General features: G+C 36.0%; 1 protein-coding gene across 1 annotated transcript in view; it reads right to left on the reverse strand.

The window, feature by feature from the left end:
* The window catches only part of LOC107715685 (pleckstrin homology domain-containing family G member 3-like), a 64,685-nt gene that overhangs the window by 25,839 nt on the left and 16,894 nt on the right, over nucleotides 1–21,952 (reverse strand). Inside the window, exon 3 of the mRNA XM_016521858.1 lies at nucleotides 5,552–6,009. Within this exon, the coding sequence (XP_016377344.1) occupies nucleotides 5,552–6,009 (458 nt within the window). The remainder of the gene's footprint in view (nucleotides 1–5,551; nucleotides 6,010–21,952) is intronic.

The following is a 21,952-nucleotide window of genomic DNA, read 5'->3' on the forward strand; positions in this document are numbered from 1 at the left end:
TTTACCGCCACCTACTGGACTGGAGTGTGGGCAGTAGCTTGATAGAAAGGAAGGAGACGAGAGAGAGAGAAACAATTTACCTATATATTTCTATTCAATTCTTTAACTTGTGCCCGTATTTTTCAAATAATTCATTAGGAGACTATGTATTTTCCTAGACATTGTTTTTCCTAGCAGATTTCCCACTGTCATGTTTTGTTTTTCAACTTGTGTTTCTAACTCCCTTTCTTTCTTCTTCATACCTTTTACAATCTAATAAAATATGTTTAACGGTCTCTTGTGTGTTGCAGTGGTTGCAAAGACTGGAAACGCGAATGACAAGCTAACAGGCTAATGAATGCTAACGCGCTGCATGTGCGCTGCACTTGCTTTTTAAAATGAAAAGCGAACGATCGAATTAGTCAGATTAGTTTGATAGATAATATCGAATATATGGTGGGAATTAAGTTATATTTAATGACTTTAAACAACAGAGTGACAGTAAGATAGAGATTCAACAGAAAAGTGAAGCTACACGGAGCTACAATCACAAACCACTCAGCAGCACGGCAGACAGGAGCAATATGTCTGCAAGTAACAATGCATGTATCTATGTAGTTTTCAGTCTTCAGCTTCAGTGATTATAATGTTATGGTGCATTGTAATTTTGATGCTTTGCTCAATTTCTGTGCACAAAATTTGGTAAGTTTAGCTCCACCATTTAGTCTTTGTTTACAGATGTACACACACAAAATAAGTATTTTAATGTAAATTCAATTAATGTAAATTATTTATTACTATTACAATATCATTAGAAATAATCAACAGTTATTATTTGTCATAATCGTGCAGCCCCAACTGCAAACAAATCCAAGAATCCAAATGTAGACAGACTCTTCAGGACTGTGTGTTCTCAGGGATGTATTATGTATTCATTCATTAATTTTCTCAAACAAATGACAATTATCTGATAAAGTGCACAGTCTTTTGAATAAATAATGAAATTGTGATGCATGTTTTTCGGGTTCGTTTAAATGCAACTTTAAATGCAAATTGTAATTTTGAAATGTTTTTTTTTTTACACCTTATGACTGTTTGTAATCTCACTTCAAGCTGTGTGACATTGTATTGTACTTGGAGGACTCAATTGGCACAATCCAATTGTCAAACCTGATGTTACATAACGTGATAATCCCAGGGCACTGGATGTCTCACTGCTAAGAAGTCATAATACGCAGTTCCTACACTTCAGAAGCATTCAATATATAATGAAAAACATGTATTCAATAGCGAATACAGTAGTAGGAGAATGAAATATGATGTATGAGCCGTGATATGACCTATCTGATGGGTTTAACTACACACCCTCCTTGATTGCAGTGCACTGAACTGACCTCCTAATGTAGTAATCAGCTTAAGTTGAGATGTAACAGAAGTATCAGCAGATCTTTATTTCTATATTGTGTAGCGTAGGGACTTGGTTTTATCCATCAGTTGCTGATTGGATAGAGGTGGATCTAAATGCAGACTTGCAGTTGATTGTAAGAAAGGGGCCGTGGCTTAAGCAGACCAAATGATTAGGGAAGTCTGGTGTATGTCACCAGAGAGAAGTTGTTTCAAGAAGTTCAAGTTATGCTATTTTTAATTAAAATTTACGGTGAAAACATATTCTTGGATGAATCATTCACAATGAGATCACCAACATTTAGAAAATAGGTGAATTTCCATTTCATGCTGGCTTTAAGTAAATAACTAATTAGTGAAATTCAAATCAGTCACTTTGGTTAACACTGAATAAACTAGACTGGATAGAGTTAAAGGGGTCCTATTATGGTCTTTTACAAAGTCTTGATTTTGTTTGGGGGGTGTACACTGCTAGACTGAATAGAGTAAACTAAACTCATGCAGTTGCATTAAGGTGCTCTGGACATAACTAACATTCAATGCTTTACAAATAGTGCGGTTTCCACTTAGGCCTATGTTGTTGACTACTATTTACTGCTTTGATTTGTATAAAACTAATTTATAACCATATTTCATTGTACAGCTAAAATTTGCCATTGAAACATTACTATTGTTAAATTTAATTTTTTCCCCCCTTCTTCTGTTATTGATTTATTTTGTTTGTTTGTTTTTATTTATTTATTTAGTAGCCTGTTTTGTCCCTCAGGTGTCAGGTGTCTTCCTGTCAGTCATTTTGAGCATTCAGGTTTAATGACATGCTTTTGGAGGACGAGACTTTGAAGAGAATCTGCTTCTGTGGCTAAGCCTGGTGGACGCTAGCGATGGTTTAATGGTTGATGGTGTTTCTATCTAGTACCTGGATTAACAGATCTAGAGAACAGTTTCTGTCTGTACTGAGAAGACCCTTGTTTTTGATCTAGCATCAGGTCTGTGAAATAAACCATGTCACCCAAAATTATGTTTAGATTTACAAAATGAGAATTCACTCGTCACCTACGTTTACAATTTAGTAGATAAAGCACAGCTTGCCGATTAATGTTTCTAATCAACTCTACTGACTCTACTTGATATAATTTCACATGCAATAAGTTTCAATGTCTTGAACTTTTCTTAAATTTTAAAGAAGCTCCAGAAATGTGCCTTCTTTCCAAAAAGTATTTTTGGTGGAATCCATCATAGCTGATCTGTGACTTCTCACTTTTTGAACAGTGTTCACTACCACAACATTCCCTGCTGGGAATCCATTACTAGGACTGACTACACTAGGGGCACAAACAGCGTTTTCAACTGAGTTGGGTTTTATTTCATGAAGTGTAGAAATTCATCCTGTCAAGATTTCCATGGATTAATTTCCAAAGGCTTAACACAAAGTAATTTAAAGAAATGGTTTACACAAAAATAAAAAAATTCTGTCATAATTTACTCACCCACAGATGAAGATATTCTTTCTATTTTTGTCTATTTATTGAAAGTCCAAGCTACCAAAACTTTCATGCATTGAAAAGTACAAAATCACATTGTAAAAGTAATCCATATGAATAAAGTGGTTTAATCCATGCTTTATGAAAAGACATGATCGCTTTATATAAAGAACTGATTTATTTTAGGCTTTTATTTATGTATAAACATTGTTTAACACACATAAATAAATCTCATAAAATATGGTAAACACAGAAGCTCGATTGTGCTTGCTTCGCACATGAGAACCAATGAGGTTAGTTCTCACATGTGAAGCAAGCATGGTTGAGCTTCCAAGTTGTCTTTTCATTCTTTTGATGCGTGAAAGTTTTGGTTGTGTTGTGTGGACGTTTCATAGGTTTGCCTGCCCATCCAGTTTTAATAGTTAATGCTAAACTAACTCTGACTTCAGCCTCTACGTCGTAGGCTACACGTCGGTTTCATTTATACTTCTGTGCAGTTGTCCGTGTCGACATGTAATTACACATGCAAGACCACTAGTAGTGTCCACAGGAATGTTGCTGGTGTAGCCCACATTATCAAAGCAAAAGCCGAAGAAGCAGCTTGTTGTGTACGCTGTCAGAGAAATATCAGCAGTGATGGCGGCAAATAGACAGCGACTTTAGTTGCAGCTTGAGTTGCTCGTATATCTTTATTTTCACTGTAGTTATGTTGCAAGCAGAAATGCAAGGAAATGTGACGCTGTCGCAGATTGTTTTTTTGACCTGAAGGAGGGGTTCTAGCACACAAATCACAGTGCTTGCAGTCTGCGTAGAGCTGATGTGTTGTTACATTTTTGGAGATGTGCATTTCAGGCTACGTCGTAGGCTACACATGCTACACACAGCATACAATGTAGCTACGGCGTAGGTTCGATGTAGAAGTATAAATCAGCCTTTAGGCTCCTCCCGTACTTACGTTTGGAACTTAATTTAATGAATGGACAAAAATATGACATTAAAATATTAAAAATAACTTCATTTGTGCATTTGGAATGACAAGAGGCTGAGTAAATTATGATATTACATTTTTGGGTGAACTTTCACCTAACACACATAAGAAAAGAGTGTGTACAAATGTGGGCTGTCAATTCAAAAAAAAAAAAAAAAAAAAAGAAAGAAAGAAAAAAAGAAAGCATTTCATCAAGCCTCCTGACCCATAACCTGCTAATAAGGGGCCATTCACACATGATGTGTTCTTGCATTGAAAAATAGTTGAAACTGAATGGAACTAAGAACAGGGTCTCAAAGCATATATGTATTTTTTTTAATTTACAGTTTAAAACTTAACGCAGCACTAATGGTGTGAGACACTGAAAAACATCAAGACACAAAAAACAGCCCAAAACGTGTATCGACACAGCACAGGGGTCAGCATCAGCAATTTTTCGGCATGTGTTAAACACTAGCTTGTGAGCAACAGAAGAGAGTATACAGTATTTCATTTACAGGTGCATCTCAAAAAATTAGAATATCGTGAAAAAGTTTTCACATTTCAAAAAGTGAAACGTTCACATATTCTAGATTCATTACATGTAAAGTAAAACATTTCAAAAGTTTTTTTGTTTTAATTTTGATGATTAGAGCTTACAGCTCATGAAAGTCAAAAGTCCAGTATCTCAAAATATTAGAATATTTACATTTGAGTTTCATTAAATGACCATCCCTACAGTATAAATTCCGGGTATCTCTTGTTCTTTGAAACCACAATAATGGGGAAGATGAGCTGAAGGCTCAGTAGTGCCTCAGCAGTGCCACAGGCAGATCGCTTCCATGCCACACCTCACTGATGCTGGAGTTTGTGCTAAAGGAGCCCCGACACTGTCAAGCAAAGCCGATTCAAACACTTGGGAGAGCTTCACAAGGAGTGGACTGACACTGGAGTCAGTGCATCAAGAGCCACCATGCTCAGACGTCTTCAGGAAAAGGGCTATCAAGCCACTTCTGAAACAGAAACATCGTCAGAAGCATCTTACCTGGGCTAAGGAGAAAAAGAACTAGACTGTTGCTCAGTGGTCCAATATCCTCTTTTCAGATAAAAGTAAATTTTGCATTTCATTTGGAAATCAAGGTCCGGAGTCTGGAGGAAGACTGGAAGAAGGCTCTTGCATCTACATACTTATCTACATTGTGAGAAAATCCTTCCTTATAAGCACACAGTTGGTTTTATTAAATCACGAGCTAGAAATATTAATAATTGGTGAGAACTAAGGTGCACTATTCATCAGATCAAACTATTTGTGTCATTACAAGCTGCAATGCAGATCAAGGCAGCAGTAATGTGCATGTCCACTGACAGAGCAAGCGGAGGTGAGCAGGCATTACCAATAATGTCTCTATGGGAGCCGAATAAATGTTTGAGTAGAGCAAGCCGTGAACAATGATAAAACTGTTTATAAATACTCAACTAAAGGAGATTAACTAGGAAAATAAAAAATGGGAGTGATCGGATGCATGTTTACAAAAATTACAGCCTGTCAGATAACTTACACCTTAAGGAACCAAAACTTTAAAACCAAGGTACCGAACCATCATTTTTGTGTACTGTTATATCCCTAGCATATATTGTAATTAATAGCATTTTTGCAAATTTTATTTGATTGACAGTTGAATATAACCATTTGTTTAGAAAGATTAAGACTAATGCTGACCTCTACGATACTCCTCAGATCTCTCACATACATCCGCTCCGTCTCAATGATCTCCATGACCACACGGTCCAGGTAGGTGAGCTCAGGGTTGGGTGCCATGGTGCTGGCAGCAAATGGAGAGAAACTGTTGGAAACGGAGGAGCTGTTGTTGCTGTTGTTAACAGTGTTGCTGCTATTTTGTTGGAGGAATAGGGTGGTTGCTTGGGTAAGACTAGTGCCCTGAGTCTCATCCGGATCAGCAGCCGTTAATTCCAGATCCACGTTGTCCTCAATAGGCACACCAGCAGATGGGATACCTGACAGGAGAATGTCTTCCCGAGAGGAACCAGACCCGGATGAGATGCTGGAGACCACGCTTACGGGCCTCTGGACTTCTGTGAAGTCAGAACAATCAGACAGTGTAGCAGTGGAGGTCCGGTCATTACTGCCAACAGAGGCGGTGGACAACCGAGGTGATTCTAAAGTAGAAATGGCAAAAAAAGAAAAGAAAGAGAGAGTGATTTATCTTCACATCATAGACAATCACAAGGCATTTTTCACACTGAAATGGCTATCCTTATCATCCTATGACAGCACTGATATTCCTTATCATCCAATAAGTCAAAAGTAGGATTCTACAAGAATGCAGCAACAATTTTCAGATTTTGAGTTTATTTGTGAACTGATGTTCAGCTATTGTTTTTAACAGACAATTTCTTTTAGGCTCATCCAGTCATCAAAGCTTGATAATACCGCAGGTGTCACAGAAACGGAAATGTACCTTCCACCAAGCTGAGTGCACGCAAAATTAGAATCAATAAGTGAGACTTTTTAAAGTCATTTAGTTTGACTGGACATGACAGAAAGTGGTGATATCTACATAGGTGAGTTTCTATTTTTTAATTAGTATGTTCATTTATACCAATTAGATTCATTCATAGATTGTTTTGTGGATGCAGTATGCTAACAAACATGGGAAGCAGGACTTATTGAATTAAACAAGCATAATAGGCCAATCATAGTGTGATGGAGGCATTGCCTTCTCTCACATAACTTTTTCCCATTTATTCTCAACTATAGCATATCCACATCACGCATTAGGGGGTCTATTAAAACATTTCAAGCACTCTTTAATCTCATATTTCATAATATTTGCTGTGTTTTATTTTTGTACTATTGATTATTTTCTCCTAAAATTTTTCAGGAGACACTGCCTCCCTTGCCTACATGGAGAACGAGCCCCTGAAGCATATTTTTCAATCAAAAAAACTTTTTTTTGGTCACACCACCATCCCTATTTTACACATGCTCCACTTGCAGTGCATATGCGGTGCATATTTTTTTTCTGTGCCCATGTCAACAAGTTAGTGCATTCACACTGCACATGGATGCGGTCCGGCAATGCGTTCCAGGAGTGGTACATATGCAGCAGTGCAGTGATCGTTTCCACACTGAGTGTTTTTGATGTGCTGCACACGCTGAATTAAAGGGCCATTGTTCATGGTAAAAATGAACATGGACTGACATGAAAAAAGTAGTAATCACACTATAAATGCTTCTAATTAAAGCCTACTGCATTTCACAGTCAACAACACTTGGCATTTTGGCTAGGTTTAAAGACAGGAAATGTGCACTTTTAGATAAATGAGGTGACACAATGGATGGCACTCATAAAGGTAGAAAAACAAAACTCTTTATGACCCGCAGGATTGCTTGTAATAAAGATTTAATTGCAAAAGAAAAGCCATGAGAGTCAACTTTTTAAGAAAGATTGTATTAAAAAGTGTACTGTGAATCACAACGCTGAAAAGCATTTTCAGTAACAAAATGTGGATTTGGAATTTAAATAATGGATAAAAGTTGCGTTTGTGGAATACAGCTCCAGATCATTAGCAGACTTATGTGACAGCACAATGAGCCCGTGCTGCTTCTGCACCACGTACCACACATGGACTGCATACAGAGCACTCCAAACAGAGTATGTGTGAAACAGGCATAATCCCTATAAATTATTAGCAAGAAAGAAGTGCATTTACAATTAGAATGTCTTTATTGTCATTGTACAGGTGTACAATGAAAATTTTTAATCAGGATTTAAAACAGAAACAGCAGTTTAATGCATTCCATCTGATAAAGTAATAAATAATGCAAAGCATATTAACGTAGACTTTGACCGGCCAGGGAATAGCCTCACAATCACATTGATCAGAACTGAACCTAACAAAAGGACAATATTGTAAGAACGGAAAGGAATACTGCAAGAAAGGAAACTGGTCATTACAGCATATGTCTACTAGAGGAAGACCACCTTCTGAATGAAAATATAACAACAATAATATTAGCTAATGGTGTATTTGCTTTAATATAACCTCGATTTATTATAAAGAACATTTTCAACATGTACCTCATTTGTCCTGAGGAACTGTGATATGAAGAGTTTCTCATTAAATTATAGTATTTACAGATATGTTTTTAAAAGCACTTTCTTAAGGTCCAAATTAAGATTGATTAAAAACTGTCAAAAGACAGACAATCAATAAACACATACTTGCTCAGAGTCAGTGTCTCCCGTCTACCTTTCAGCTTATAAAAGTGAACTCGAGGTCAGCAGCAGGACAGAGGGAGGAAACTCATTTTTCTCCCTTCATTTCCATACGAGCATTTTGAAAGTAAACACTTTCAAACAGCACTGACGTCTCCTGCCAGCCCATCCCATTTATGCCTGGTTCTGGACTTTCACCTCTATATCTTCAAACCGTTGCTGGTTGCTCAATGACATCATGTGTTAAAAATAAACAATGCTGCAAAGTCATAAAAAAATAATATCTTTCTTTTTTAATCCATATTTTCTAAGCCAAACTCTTTACATAACATAAATGTTCTACTGTTTAAGACTAATATTTTTGTACAGTGTCTTGACTGAATGTTCAGTTCTTCTATGATCATTTGTCTATAGGCCAAATATAGGCCAAACTCAAGTGAATGCTAATGTACAAAAAGAGTATACTTTGGGCTTTAGAGAGCTTAGCTTTCGTCAGCCAATCAGATTCAAGCATTCAATGGCCCCGTAGTATAAGTTGAGATAAATGTTCTAAATGTACTTATTGTCCTAAGTATATTGCAAATATTACAAAATGTATTGATAAGAAGTAATTCAATTTATACTACGGGGCCGTTGAATGCTTGAATCTGATTGGCTGACGAACGTTCGAAGGTGTGCAATTATTTTCAGGGAAACGCACGGCGAACGTAGTTCCAGGCAGCTCTCTTGACTGCATTACATGTCTGTATCACTTCACCAAATGATTTCAGTTATTTCAAAGGTCCTTACAGTCTACAACAGCGAAAGAACCAAAACCCACAACAACACCGGCCAAACAAATAAATATAGTAAACAATAGGATAAAAACGACAGATCATTTCCATGTTTTTGCCACAAAATTACATTTTATTATGTACGGAAAGCATATATCCTATCTCTCCCACTCTCTCTCCCTCACAGACGCACATACAGTTTGCACACACGTTAACATACGCGCTAATGTTGTTAGCGCTACTCTGACGATGTTATCAGTAAGATAACTGTTAAGTTAACAACATGACTACATGGCGGAGCAGTCCCATGTTTTTTTAAGTCCATCTGGTGTTATTGAGAACATGTTGCTAAAGCTTTTAAGGTATTGGCAGCATACTCATTAGGTCATCTGTTAAAGGCAACATGATTGTTGCTACAGGTTATGCGGGTTTTGGCAACATATTTGTTTTGGTCATTGGTTAAGGGCAACATGCTTGTTGCTTAAGGCTTTGAGATTTTGCTATCAGTTTGTGTTGGGGGATATCAGCATATGGTTTTGTTTTGGGGGGTTATCGCTGCTCTCCCTGCTTTCATCCATGCTAGGCTGCATGGATCCGCAGGAAGAACAGAAATCAAGCGTAGCGTTAGTTCTGGCAGGTCACGTTAGTCAAGCTCGCATCAGCTGACTCTCAGCTGATCCCCATCTACCTATAGGAATACGACACCTATCTAAACATTCATATATAAGTATTATCAGCAGTTTTCGCATTGCTTAATAGCTAATTACTCTCCTCCATCCCCAATTCCTCCTCTGTCTGTCAGTCAGGATTCAGCCTTCTGATTCTGCTTGAATCGGACTAATTCTAAAATGTGCACATAAAATTAATGAACTTTAACGATATCTGAAATACATTTATGTTTATTCTGTTCTGTTTACCCTGGGGGGTTATTGCTGCTCTCCCTGCTCTCATCCATGCTAGGCCAGAACAGAACAATACCGCCAATCCAAACTGTGTGCTAATTGTCAATCATCTTTGACGATAGTGGTCCTGACAGAAATTGACTATTTCACACTATGTTTGTGTGTGATACAAATTTTATGATTAAGTTTCACATCACTGGAACTCCAGTTGAATCAATTGTTAGTCAAATCTTCTGTTAGCTTCACATAAGGGGCATAATTCGTGTGGCATGCAGAGTTGCTGTCTATAAGGCAGCAGACGGCAAAGCAGATGTTTTCTCTGTCATGAGTGGTTAACAGAGTCTGGGTCAGCTCACTGGCATGATTCACACATTTGGAGTAAGACCATATTACATAACTGCAATATGATTTAAATGGTCCGACTGGATAGCTTAAAGTCCTTTTACAGTGTGGGAGCCATATCTGGTTGAAGTTCACACACAGACTCTCATGCTCGTCACCATATTGATTTGGTTTTCAGAATGACTGGCTGCAGGTTACATCACATTAAGAGTTATAGACAGTCTGCATCCCTGGCTGGTGATGCAGATTCAAGGACTCGAAGCTTGAGGCCAAAGGATTTAAGTTAAGCGATCAAGAATGACAATATGATTAACATCATCGAGACTGATCTCAGCTTGGATGAAGTAGCATCATCTCCAGCTCAATCTTGCTAAGACGAAGCTCCCTGTAATCCCTGCAAACCTGTCAGTTGAGCACAACATCCACTGTTCAACTGGGGTCAGCAACACCAACACTAACCAGGACAGCAAGGAAGCAGGGGGTAGTGTTTGATGACCAATTGAGCTTTACCATCCACATATCAAGAACATTTCCAGGTTGTGTAGATTTGTGCTGTACAAAATTAGGAATAGACTACTGCAATGCTCTACTGGCCGGCCTTTCTAAAATGAAGGTTTTGAGGATGAAACCTACCTAACAACCCCTGCTAAATTCATTAATGTAATGTAAATATAAATTAAATAATCCTACAGAGTTTACTCTCAAAGTTAAGAACATACTAGAACAAACATTTGAAGCCATTATGGTTCCAAAGTCTTAGATAAATCCTATACTTTCAAGTTTTTGAAGAGAATACTTTAAGAGATCTTGAAGATTCTGAAGACTTTTAAAAGCAGTGTCCTTCGACCCTTTTCTTGGAAGTTAGAAACTCCAACTGTTTTAAAACCTTCTTCTTAATGACAAGAAAAGACTTCAGACTCACCAAACCACCGTGATAACCTGAGATTAAAGCCAGTGAACCAGCATCTCTCCTCCCAAATACTCCTAAGGGTAGAAACTTCCACATGTGGTTGGAAAACCATTCTTCAAGAGTTGTACTTGTTATGGCTGGTGCTGACTTGCCTCCAACTCACTAGGTTTCTTTCTGATGTTCTTATACTGTATACTCTTTTCTAGTTTCACACAGGCTTTCCCCAAAATGGGTTCAAAGTCATTCAAAGTCAACTGTTACTCACCAACTCATATGAACAAATAGAGCACACCTCTTTTCCTAAGGAGGGAGGGCCTAGTAGCTGTGCTTGGCTGTACTCATAAAGGGTTGAGAAACTGATAAAAGTTTGTAACTCAGTAAGACTGAAAGAATGCAAAGAGAGCAGTGCATAACTCGTCCTTTACAGTACATTTCGCAAGAACAAGAATAGGTAGCTGGACTCAAAGAATCCAGTACAACTCGATGATGTGAACCCACTCATTCTTAAGTAACGCTGTCTATGTAATTTAGAGCTGTATATTCCCATAATTACTCACAGGTTGCCATGAATTTACAGACTTGCAATAATGCAATAAAAATCCAAGTTTACTAGAATGATTTACAATGTTTTAGTTAAAACAACAATCATAAAATAATTCTGTATGTGAAGAATTAGGCGACTCACATGATGTACCTGTATCTGCTCTAAGCTCCATTTGGGTTGTCTGTCCCTCCCCTGAAAAAGACCCCAGACCAGCCACGGCCAATTACGAGTTTTTAAAAGGAGTGGCCAGAGTCGGGGCAAGATAGTCGGAGAGTAAAAAAGTTAAAAGTTACTGCACAAGATACTCCGCTTTTGCTTGGGTCATGTCAAAAAAAGGAGGCTAATTATTTTGAAAGTCATTCTAAAAATGGATGCAGGTTCAATCTCCAGTACAATAAATATAATACAACAACCAAAGTACTTTTTCACAGATTCTCTCTTTACCCCACAGTTCAACTAAATATGATAGCAGAATAACATTTGAGCTCACAAAAACAAATGTAAAAAAAAAAAAAAATAGCCTAACAATTTTTTTTTTTTAAATCTTAAGCTTACTAAAGACAAATAAACAGTAAACAAACCACAAAAAAACTGAGCAATAGGACAAATAAATTCTGTATAACAGACATAAAAGAAATAGACCTAACAGAGATCTTCTTATTATTTATCTAATAAGAAATACTACACTAAAAAAGTAATAAAATGTTTTAAAAATAGACATTTATGCTTACCAAAGTAAGCCACACCACTGTGTGTAAAATCAACCTACAAACAGTTTACTTACACAGTAGCTGCTTCTGCATATTACGTTAGATAGGAGAAAGTATTGTAATATAAAAAGAAACAAAAAACATTTTAATTAAGCTTCTGTCTTCCATAGTCAAATTACAATTACCAAAATGTAACAGTATGCCCTGGAATTCTGCATGTAGAATACACACATACAGTTCACCTGTTCCGAGTTAAAAGCAAGCTTTCCACACTAACCTTTCTCTGAAGCCAGTGGGGTAAAAGATAAACGTCACTGATGCCCTATTACTAGCTTTGAACTGGCTAGCTTTCCCTAGGGGCATAAATGGCATGAGGATATTGTGTGGGTGGGGTTAAATGGTCACTGTCATGCCACAAAAGGTCTTGGCAAGCCCTGTCCAAAAATCTCTAAACAAGGGTGCCAACAGTACCGGTGCTTAGGGACCAAGTCAAAATATAATAACAATAATAATAAAATGACAGTCTTTCTAAAATATAGGTAGTACATACAGTGAATACATTTCCACAAAAAAGCTGATATAGGCCTATTATATTGCTTGTGCATCAAGATGATTTACTTTATGAATTGACTGGATTTAACACTCATTTTTGAGCATGTTATACATAAATGCAATCAGTCAAAACACAAAACATGTTTCAAGGACTTCTGAATATACAGAAGAAATTTACGATTAAATTCCAAAATACATTTAATATAAAAGTGTTTAGGGTGGATAGCAAATTTCACATATTAAGATTAGCACTTGCACTGTAAACATTTCTGAATGTTTTTAAGTGTACTTTTAGCTTTTATTGACATAGTATTAGATATATTATTGATATAGAGAGCAGTTTTACTGCTCGGGTGCTTCCACAGATCCGAAAAAGGGCCAGCAAAGGGACTGATGATGGTCTTGCAGCAGTAGGTATATTATTAGTCAGGAATGTTAGTCAAAATATGGCATTATGATGCTTGCACAGTCCACAAACCTGTGTACAAAGAGATCAGATGGCACAATTCTAGATCAAAAATAATGTAAAAACACTGAAAATGATAGACAAAGGGTTGTATGAGCCTGTGAGTTACTGTTTCACATTATTTGTTTATGCATTTATATGTATTATATATTGTATAATGTTTATTGTTTTCCCCTAATAAGATAATGAGGTGGGCTGTACCCATGACATCTGTGTTTTAGTCAGGCAGTGATGAGGTAGGGGTGTGGCCTATGGGGAAAGAAACACAGTTTTGAACCGTGTTTGGGAGCGGGGTTAATCTCCGTTTTCATATTTGATGTTGTATGATTGTTATTCCAATAAATAATGAAGTCGACTGTAATTCCCCGCACAAGGAAGGTCATTACACAGGTTTTCCCTGGGTTAATGTTTTATCTGAGACTGTATGGCTGAAGAGTTCTGAGTATTTCATCTGACATTTCTTGGAACAAAGGGAAACATTTCAGCAGTTAGTCTGTGATACCAACCAGAACCAAATTCCTTACAGTAATGTCCCAAATTTTTTAAGTGTGAAAGGAGCCACTGTAGCCTACACTGAAAAATAACACAAGGGGCTAAACACTTCTATAACAGGACTCAACTGAAGTCGCTTTAAATAATCCTGATTTAAAACTACAAATGGTAGCTAAATTCTAGAAAGACAACAACAAAACTTTGTTTGGATCTTAGTGTAAATTACAATGGGTCAAGATATCAAAATACAGCTTGAACTTTTGATTATGAACAGAATAAGCAGAATTTTGTTTGGTCCACAACTTATTCTGGCCCGAGAAATCAAAGTTCAAGTGAGATTTACCATCATTCTGCTATACTCTATGTGGAAACATAGAAAGGAAATAAATGTTGTGCCTCACAGAACCACCGTGCTACATATTTAAACCTATATGAAATATCCACTTAAACAGGAAAATGCTAAAAAGTGTAGATGATTAGTCTTTAAATGTAACTGAAGCAGTATGACACAACAACACTGCTTTGTGTTATTTTTGCAAGAGACAGGAATGTGCAAGTCTATACTGGAAGTTCACCATCGGAAGGGAAGGCGGGATATGATCATTGCTGATAATTTGACTGATGTATCTACAGCAAATTTGTCTGCCTAGGAGTCATAACAGCAAACCCGGATAAAACAATGTGATAGTAACAAAAACAGCTCATGAAACTCACTGGCAAACGCTGATCAAGCCAAACTTGTCAAAAATGTTCCAAAACATAAAAACATGTGCAACAAGATATTCCTGTTATTGTAATGGATATTGGAAAATGAATTCTAAAACTGTGAATTCAATACAAATAATGCGAGAGAAAAAGCTGTTTTCTTCCCAACTCTCTTCTGTGATTGACAGAGTAAGTGTAAATATTGTCATGGACTGTTTCTGTCTCCTAGGACTGTATCTTGTACTCACTAAATTATTAGTCTCTATGTGTGCCAGAACAAATCAATTGTTATATTAATGATGTATTAAATTACCACATGCAATTCTACCCAGTTAATTAGTACAATTAGTGAAAATAACCTACAAAGTTATGCTTTTCACACAAGTTATTCTGACATTCATTAATGCCACTCTTATGATTATATTGATCATCATTTTACGGCTAATGATTCAAAAAAAAAAATTAACAAAGACTAATATGGTCTGGATACATTGAGCATTACAAAGAAATAAATACAATTAAAACTCTGGCCTCACATCTACTCACCTTACATGATATTTAATAATGTGTCCAGTATGTGTATCAATGTCATTATAAACTGTGAATGCTCCACATGCCCAATTTGAGAAATCTGAAAAAAATTACTGTGGGTATTTTCTGAATAATATTAACATAATATAACTTTCCTTGTTGTCCTTGTCCTCAAATTATTCCATCATCAAACTGTAGTTTTCTGTAATTTGTTCCAGTTATGAAAAGATCCACGATTCGGTGAGTGGATCCACGGTATGCACCTCAATTGCTATGAATTGTTAAGCATTGTTTGGCTGGTATGTGTCTGATTTCTGCACTAGAAAAGCTGCACCCAAATTGCTTGCCCAAGTGGAAAAACAAAGCACTGTTGCAAAATTATACTGATTATAGTGAAATCACCAACTGTGAATGTGGTTGATGCCAAACCAACTCAACTAAATCAAATAAAAAAGTAAACCATAACTGTATATCTTCATGTTTTTCTCAAACAAAACAACTTGTGAAAACCCACAGAAAACATATTCCACCACTTTTTTTTTTACAAACACACCTTATGTTGGAACATAAAAAACAACAAATGCATTCATTGCATTAGCAGAAGGATCAAAACATGAACTTCATATGTTCACAAATAGACATACAAATGGATATACTTTTAAATCCACACCTGCCACCTATACCTGGTCTATGGCTTTAAGTTTGTTCTAAGCCGATGTGCTGCACCTTGGTTGGATTAGTTTGGTTGATAGTGCCACTTAGACGTCTAGTGACACGTTTAAAAGTGTTCAACTCTATGGTATACATTCACTCCTGATGGTTGAATTACCTGTAAAAGTCAATGTAATGAAATAAAAAAAATGCTCAAACAATTTACTGGGTTGTTTAAATGTAAAGCATTATTTTACTATTACTAGGGATGTGAACAAGTACTCTGAAGGGATCGATAATGTAAACAAAGATCGGTACAACAAAAAACAAACTACAGATTAGTCAAATATGGTAACAAAAAAATTAAGTCAAATAGGACCTTGTTTTTAATCTTATGACTTTTGTTGCATTGTGTTTAATAATTTCTGGTTTTGTTTTGGAGTCTTCTATTTGTATGATCCTAGGTGTGGCATTTTCTAATTGGCTAATAAGCCAGATTGCTAATGTTTACTGGTCCACTGCACATCTTATTATAGCTCTTTAGCTCTCTGCTTGTTGTAGGATAGCTTGGTTAGAACTTTGCCTTGCGCCTTGTGTTACTCCAGTCGAACCAACATACAATCACACCAAAGCCTGTCCAAAAAAAGAGATGTTCTTAAGAACTTAGAATTTATTTTAAGAAATGTAAGAAACTTCTTTCTTAAGATGATTTTGGTGAATCCAACCACAGTACAATAGTATGCTACTCCAAACACTGCATGATAAATAATTAAAAAATAAATAAATCTACACTGTGTGCACAATTATTAGGCAAGTGATGATTTTGACCATATCATCATTTTATCCATAATTTCCAAGTCCAAGCTGTATAAACTTGAATGCTTATTGGATTTAATGCATATCAGGTGATGTGTATTTGTGTAACGAGGGAGGGTGTGGCCTAAGGAGATCAACACCCTATATCAAGGTGTGCATAATTATTAGGCAGATTCTTCTCCTCAGGAAAAATGGGCCAAAAAAGAGATTTAACTGACCCTACACTATACATATGCATACTCCACATATAATTCATTCAAGAGTCGTCATGTCCTCTAACGCAGCTTGCATAAGATGACATTTCTTAAAATCTAGCCATCACCCTAAGATGCGTGCTACAGACCTGTCAATACGACAAGAGTAGAGCAGAAAGATACAGATACAGTATACACATCCAAACAGAGCTATTGGCAGGTGACAACAGCTAAGTACCTTAAATATAGGAAACTGCTTTGTCACTGACCCCTTCAAATAAGAGAGCTTAGGCAGCTTGTTTCCAGTCTTTACCTATGGTAGATGAGAAATCTTTCAGGGCTGCATGCATTTTTTTTTTTATTTGTTTATAAAATGCAGCCCAGAAAAAATGGCAACATGATAAAAAAAAAAATTTCTGCATCACTGCTGCACAAAGACACATTGTTGCTTAATAAAGACAAAGACACCATTGTGTCCAAAGCAGAACATTACTAACTGCTCAGCGGACTTGGAATGATCTAAATGACAGAATGTTAACCCAAAGCACAGAAATGAAAATATCTTAATGAAATTAAAACATTAAAAAAAAAAAAAAAAACACAATACAGTTACAATGAAAATACTGTGTTTATCTATGTTTTAGAGCTGTCAATCTAGTCCAACTAATTATTAAAACACACACACACACAATAAAATAACACAATAAATCATTCTGAATTGTAAGCAAATGTGTTAATAAATGAATGAATCATTAATTCAACCAGTGTGTTAAAAATGTTTATTTATTGAGGAACAACTAAAGTTAGTTGTGTCAGAAATTCACTTACATAATGCACAACTGTGCACTGGTGTCCGAAGCCTCAAGGCCTTAAATTACGAATTACAAAGCATCATTTTTGAGCTTGTGACTGATATTTTTGAGCCTTGCAGTTACAGATATGTAGTTAGTCATCGGAGTCACTGAAACATTCACTTAACTGACTGTTGTTCAAAAACACAGCTTGGTTTTGTATCGTTTCTGCTGTGGCTTTGTTTTTGATATTTTACAAAAGCAATATATCACACAGTCTCCTTGTTAATCCTACAGTATAACTTTTTAGCACAACTCAAAAGTGCTGATATACAACCATAAAACCCATTTGCTTGTGTAATATTAAATTAAATATCAGAACATTTTTATATATTTTTTTCAAGTTAAAATAGTTATGTATTATTTTATTTTTCCAAAATATCAATTTTATATAATAATACACAATTAAATAATAATTTGGGGGATTTGCACCACATAACATTTTATATCCAGAACTAACATTGCCTTGTCATACATAGGTCAAATTATATATTTAAAACGATTTATTTGGGATTTTTTTTTTTCTGTTGAATTTTATCTTCTCCCGAAAAAAAAGTCACCTATCTTGAAGGCAAAACTTTAAAACATGTACATATGAAAATCTATAATAAAGTGATAAATAATGACAGTATTTTGTTTAGTAAAAGTTTCATCTAACTATGATTCTAAAAAAAAACAGCTTGAGCTGTGGGCTTTCTTCTTTGGCCAGGAGAAAATATTCAACTTGTGTGCATTAAAAAATCTAACTTCAGTGGTTTCTGAATTATTTGAGATTTAGAACAATCCCCAATAATGAAATCAATAATATTTTTAAGTCTAATAAAACGTATTTAATCCAAAACTAAAGATTGATTTAGCACATGCAGCAATATGTTCATGTACCGTCAGTTACAGTTTGTTAAACATTCTAATCTAACTAACTAAAATAAATCAAAAAGATTTTTACACACCTTCATGTAGAGCTTTTATCTTTCTAATTGATGGTTTCCAAGACACCCAGGTGCACACAACTCGACGGGTGGAAAATCCTGCTTAACGTATTTAGGGGTGTCTACAGACAAACACCATCTCCTGCCACAAAGTTAACAAATCACATGACAGAAAATCCACCTTACAATGTTCACTGCCTGGTCTCCTTCACATCTCAAATGTAGAATAGTCGTAGAGTTAAAAATATATTCAATTATTAAGAGTTTAGAGGCAGTAGTACTGTCCCACCCCCTATCAGAACAGACAACAACACATCACTCGCGGCTCAGCTGTGCAGAAATGACAGCTACAGCACACACACACAGAATTAAAGCCTGAGTCCCACAACACGCTCACACAGCCACTGCAATGCATAACAACAGCACCAAGAGACAACTTACAGCTCACCTGAGAACTCATTAAGACACAATTTAACCGTGTTTCAGAGAACATAACACTAATGATAATGAACTGTACTGTGTTGTGTAACACATGCTGTGTGTTTGTGTGAGGACCTCTCATGAAAAAAAGTGGTGGTTGCTTTAGAAGGGCACATAAACAAAGACTAGGAAGTGACATAAATTGGAGTACATAAAGCTCACACCATGCCAACAATATCAAAGCAAACCTTTGAATAATTTAGAATCTTTATCTCTAATGCATTACAATTAAATCAATTCTATAATTGCTTATAATTACAGTCAAATCGCACAGTGAGTGCAATTCAATTATTGAATTGAGTTATTATTAAAACTAAAATTGCCTCTGGAGAAGTTGGAACAAGTTAAAAAATATATATATATTAACGTGATTATTTTCATTTCAACTTGTGACTCAGTTATCTTCATGTGCTGGTTGATAATATATATCTATACTGCTGTGTTTAAAAAGCATACTAAAACATACTGGCGTTACCGGTTACTGTTACACGGCTCTCTTCAAACTGTATTTCGCATTAAATCTTTGACATAATCAATCACCAAATGTTTAAATTAATGTTAAAGTGGGTGGATACAATTAAATGTCCAATACTAGCAGATAAATATCCAGTAATGGCTGATTCCGATAAGGACACAATGCTGTATGTCACTGGCTGCCCTCCCATGTGAAAGCTTTAGCTTTACACTAACTAGAGAAGACAGTGATTCACCTCCAGATAATCCAGTCTGTTAATCCATTTACCTGCTTTAAAAAGAGCCCGAGGCTTGTGCACTCTCTTGCACTCATGGCTCAAAACATGCACATTTGCACAGCTCCCAATATAGGGAAACCTTTTATTGTCTATGGTCTTGTCTTGTGTGTATGTCCTTGCCCTAAAATGCTCTTCATACAGTTTTGAGGGCTGTTGCTGCAGACCAAAACAAAACCCCACAATGTCCAACATGATCTCATGACTATTTATTTTATGTAAAATGTGGTGACATATTGACGGCATCTAAAATGTTAATAATTATGTATGAACTTTACCAATCATTATTTAATATATGAATATTTAATCAATGGAATTAATCAGCTGATTCTATTGAGATTGTTTTCAGTCTCATTTATTAAATGCAGTCAGCTCATTTACTTAATTTGAAATTGTAACATTTCATTCTGTTTTGTGTGACGTCTGGTGCCAGCTCTTTTCAAATTTAATAGAAAAAGTCTTTAACTGAATTAAATTCTTGCGATTGTTTAACCATTACTTTGCGATTGTTACGGAGGAACACAGGAAGTGTGCGGATCCATCTGCAAGGCTTTATTAACAGAGACGTGGTCAAAAACAGGCATAGGTCAGAAAATGGGGCGATATTTGTTTTGTTTGCTGTGGGATAAGGCAGGTCTCTGAGAAAATATGTAAATGTGAAATACTGCATACATTTGCCATTATTCTGTTAACCATATTCATGACATTATTCTTGGTGGTTTGGTGCAGGAAGAGGGGGAAAAGCTGTAAAAATCTAGTTTTCACTTTTTGCATATTTGTTCAGTGCTCATGCAAATAAAGTTTTGCACACGCACACACACACACACACACACACAGGTGTTTTACATGAATAGGCAAATGACTAATGTCCTGTCCTCAATTACAACTTGATAACACAAAACTCAGCATGGATTAATGATTGAAGGGATGCAAATTTCCAACTTTTATCATCACTAATTCATTACAATGGAATTTGACTTCTTGGATTTGCTTTTATCAGACATGTCCCCTGCACTTTACCGCTCAAGGATGGATGTACAAAACACTTTAATCTTTCAAAACAAAATAAAACATTATAAAACCCAATAATCTTACAGTTCAATACAGTAACATACTAAATTACTGATATAATATTTTGACTAAATAGCCAGAAAAGAACTGGCCCCCTGGTATAACCTTATTTCTGGTGAATCCTGGTTTTCCTAGGTTTTTAACTTCCCAAAATCAAATTTTTTTTTTTTTTTGTGCTCATTCACAGGAGTGACAATTGTGTATGTGTTATCAAAAACACAATCTAAGAGAAGCGCTTATGCTTCGCCAATGCCCCTGAGATATTTGGCCTGCTAAATATCTGGACCTGTCTGAGACTCACAGTCCTGCAGTGTGAAATGTGTTTTGACTGGAAATGACATTGGCGACAACCTACAGCCAATGAAAGAGCAAGATACAGGGCAAGGGAAAGTTCAGCGGGAGGAGTTATAATAGACCTGCAACAGAACATCAGCAAGCAACCATTCTCTCCTTCATATTCTTCTTTGTTTATTTTTTAATTTTCACTGCAAATCAGTGTACAGACAACTTGGATTGCAAGCTTTTTGTGGGCTTTGACAGGAATAAATATATTCTCATGTGAGAATGCGTCTCTCACGTGATCTTACATTATTTCCTGTATCAAGTCTCACATTTGTTTGTTTGTGAAACAGATGTTGGCGATTCGTCCTATTGAAAAATTGGGTATTGTGTGACCACCTGTCGCCGATCCTTCATGTAGTGTACAACAGCAACAAGATGGAAACGCAGACAGTCGTGCAGTGTGAGAAGAGCAGTGAAAAAAATTACAAATTTCATAACTCATCACCACATAATGAATTAATGTATAGCAACAGCAACTTACAACTACTGTAAGTATATCCAATTTTATCCGCATACATAAAGCAACACATACTAAATAGCATTAAAAACCATGAATTTCTTGAATGCTGTTTCGAAACCATATGTAAATGTGAATACAACTGACTTGACTTGAGAGCTGCAGAGTCTTCATACAAAGAACATATTTAAGAAAAAAACTATAGAGTAGAATAACAATATATTTTATTCACTGTCAATATAAATCTATAGAATCTAATAAATAAAATTCAGGTAACAACTTGTTAGGGCAGATTTCATTCTATGTTTTGAGTAAAGACTACCTAGATTTGGCATGACGAAACGTAGTCGATTTACTTGTTACCATATCAATGCTATATAGTAATATATATATATATATATATATATATATAT

Source organism: Sinocyclocheilus rhinocerous, unplaced genomic scaffold (assembly GCF_001515625.1).
Source record: "Sinocyclocheilus rhinocerous isolate Xijiao unplaced genomic scaffold, SAMN03320098_v1.1 scaffold270, whole genome shotgun sequence".
Taxonomy (NCBI): domain Eukaryota; kingdom Metazoa; phylum Chordata; class Actinopteri; order Cypriniformes; family Cyprinidae; genus Sinocyclocheilus; species Sinocyclocheilus rhinocerous.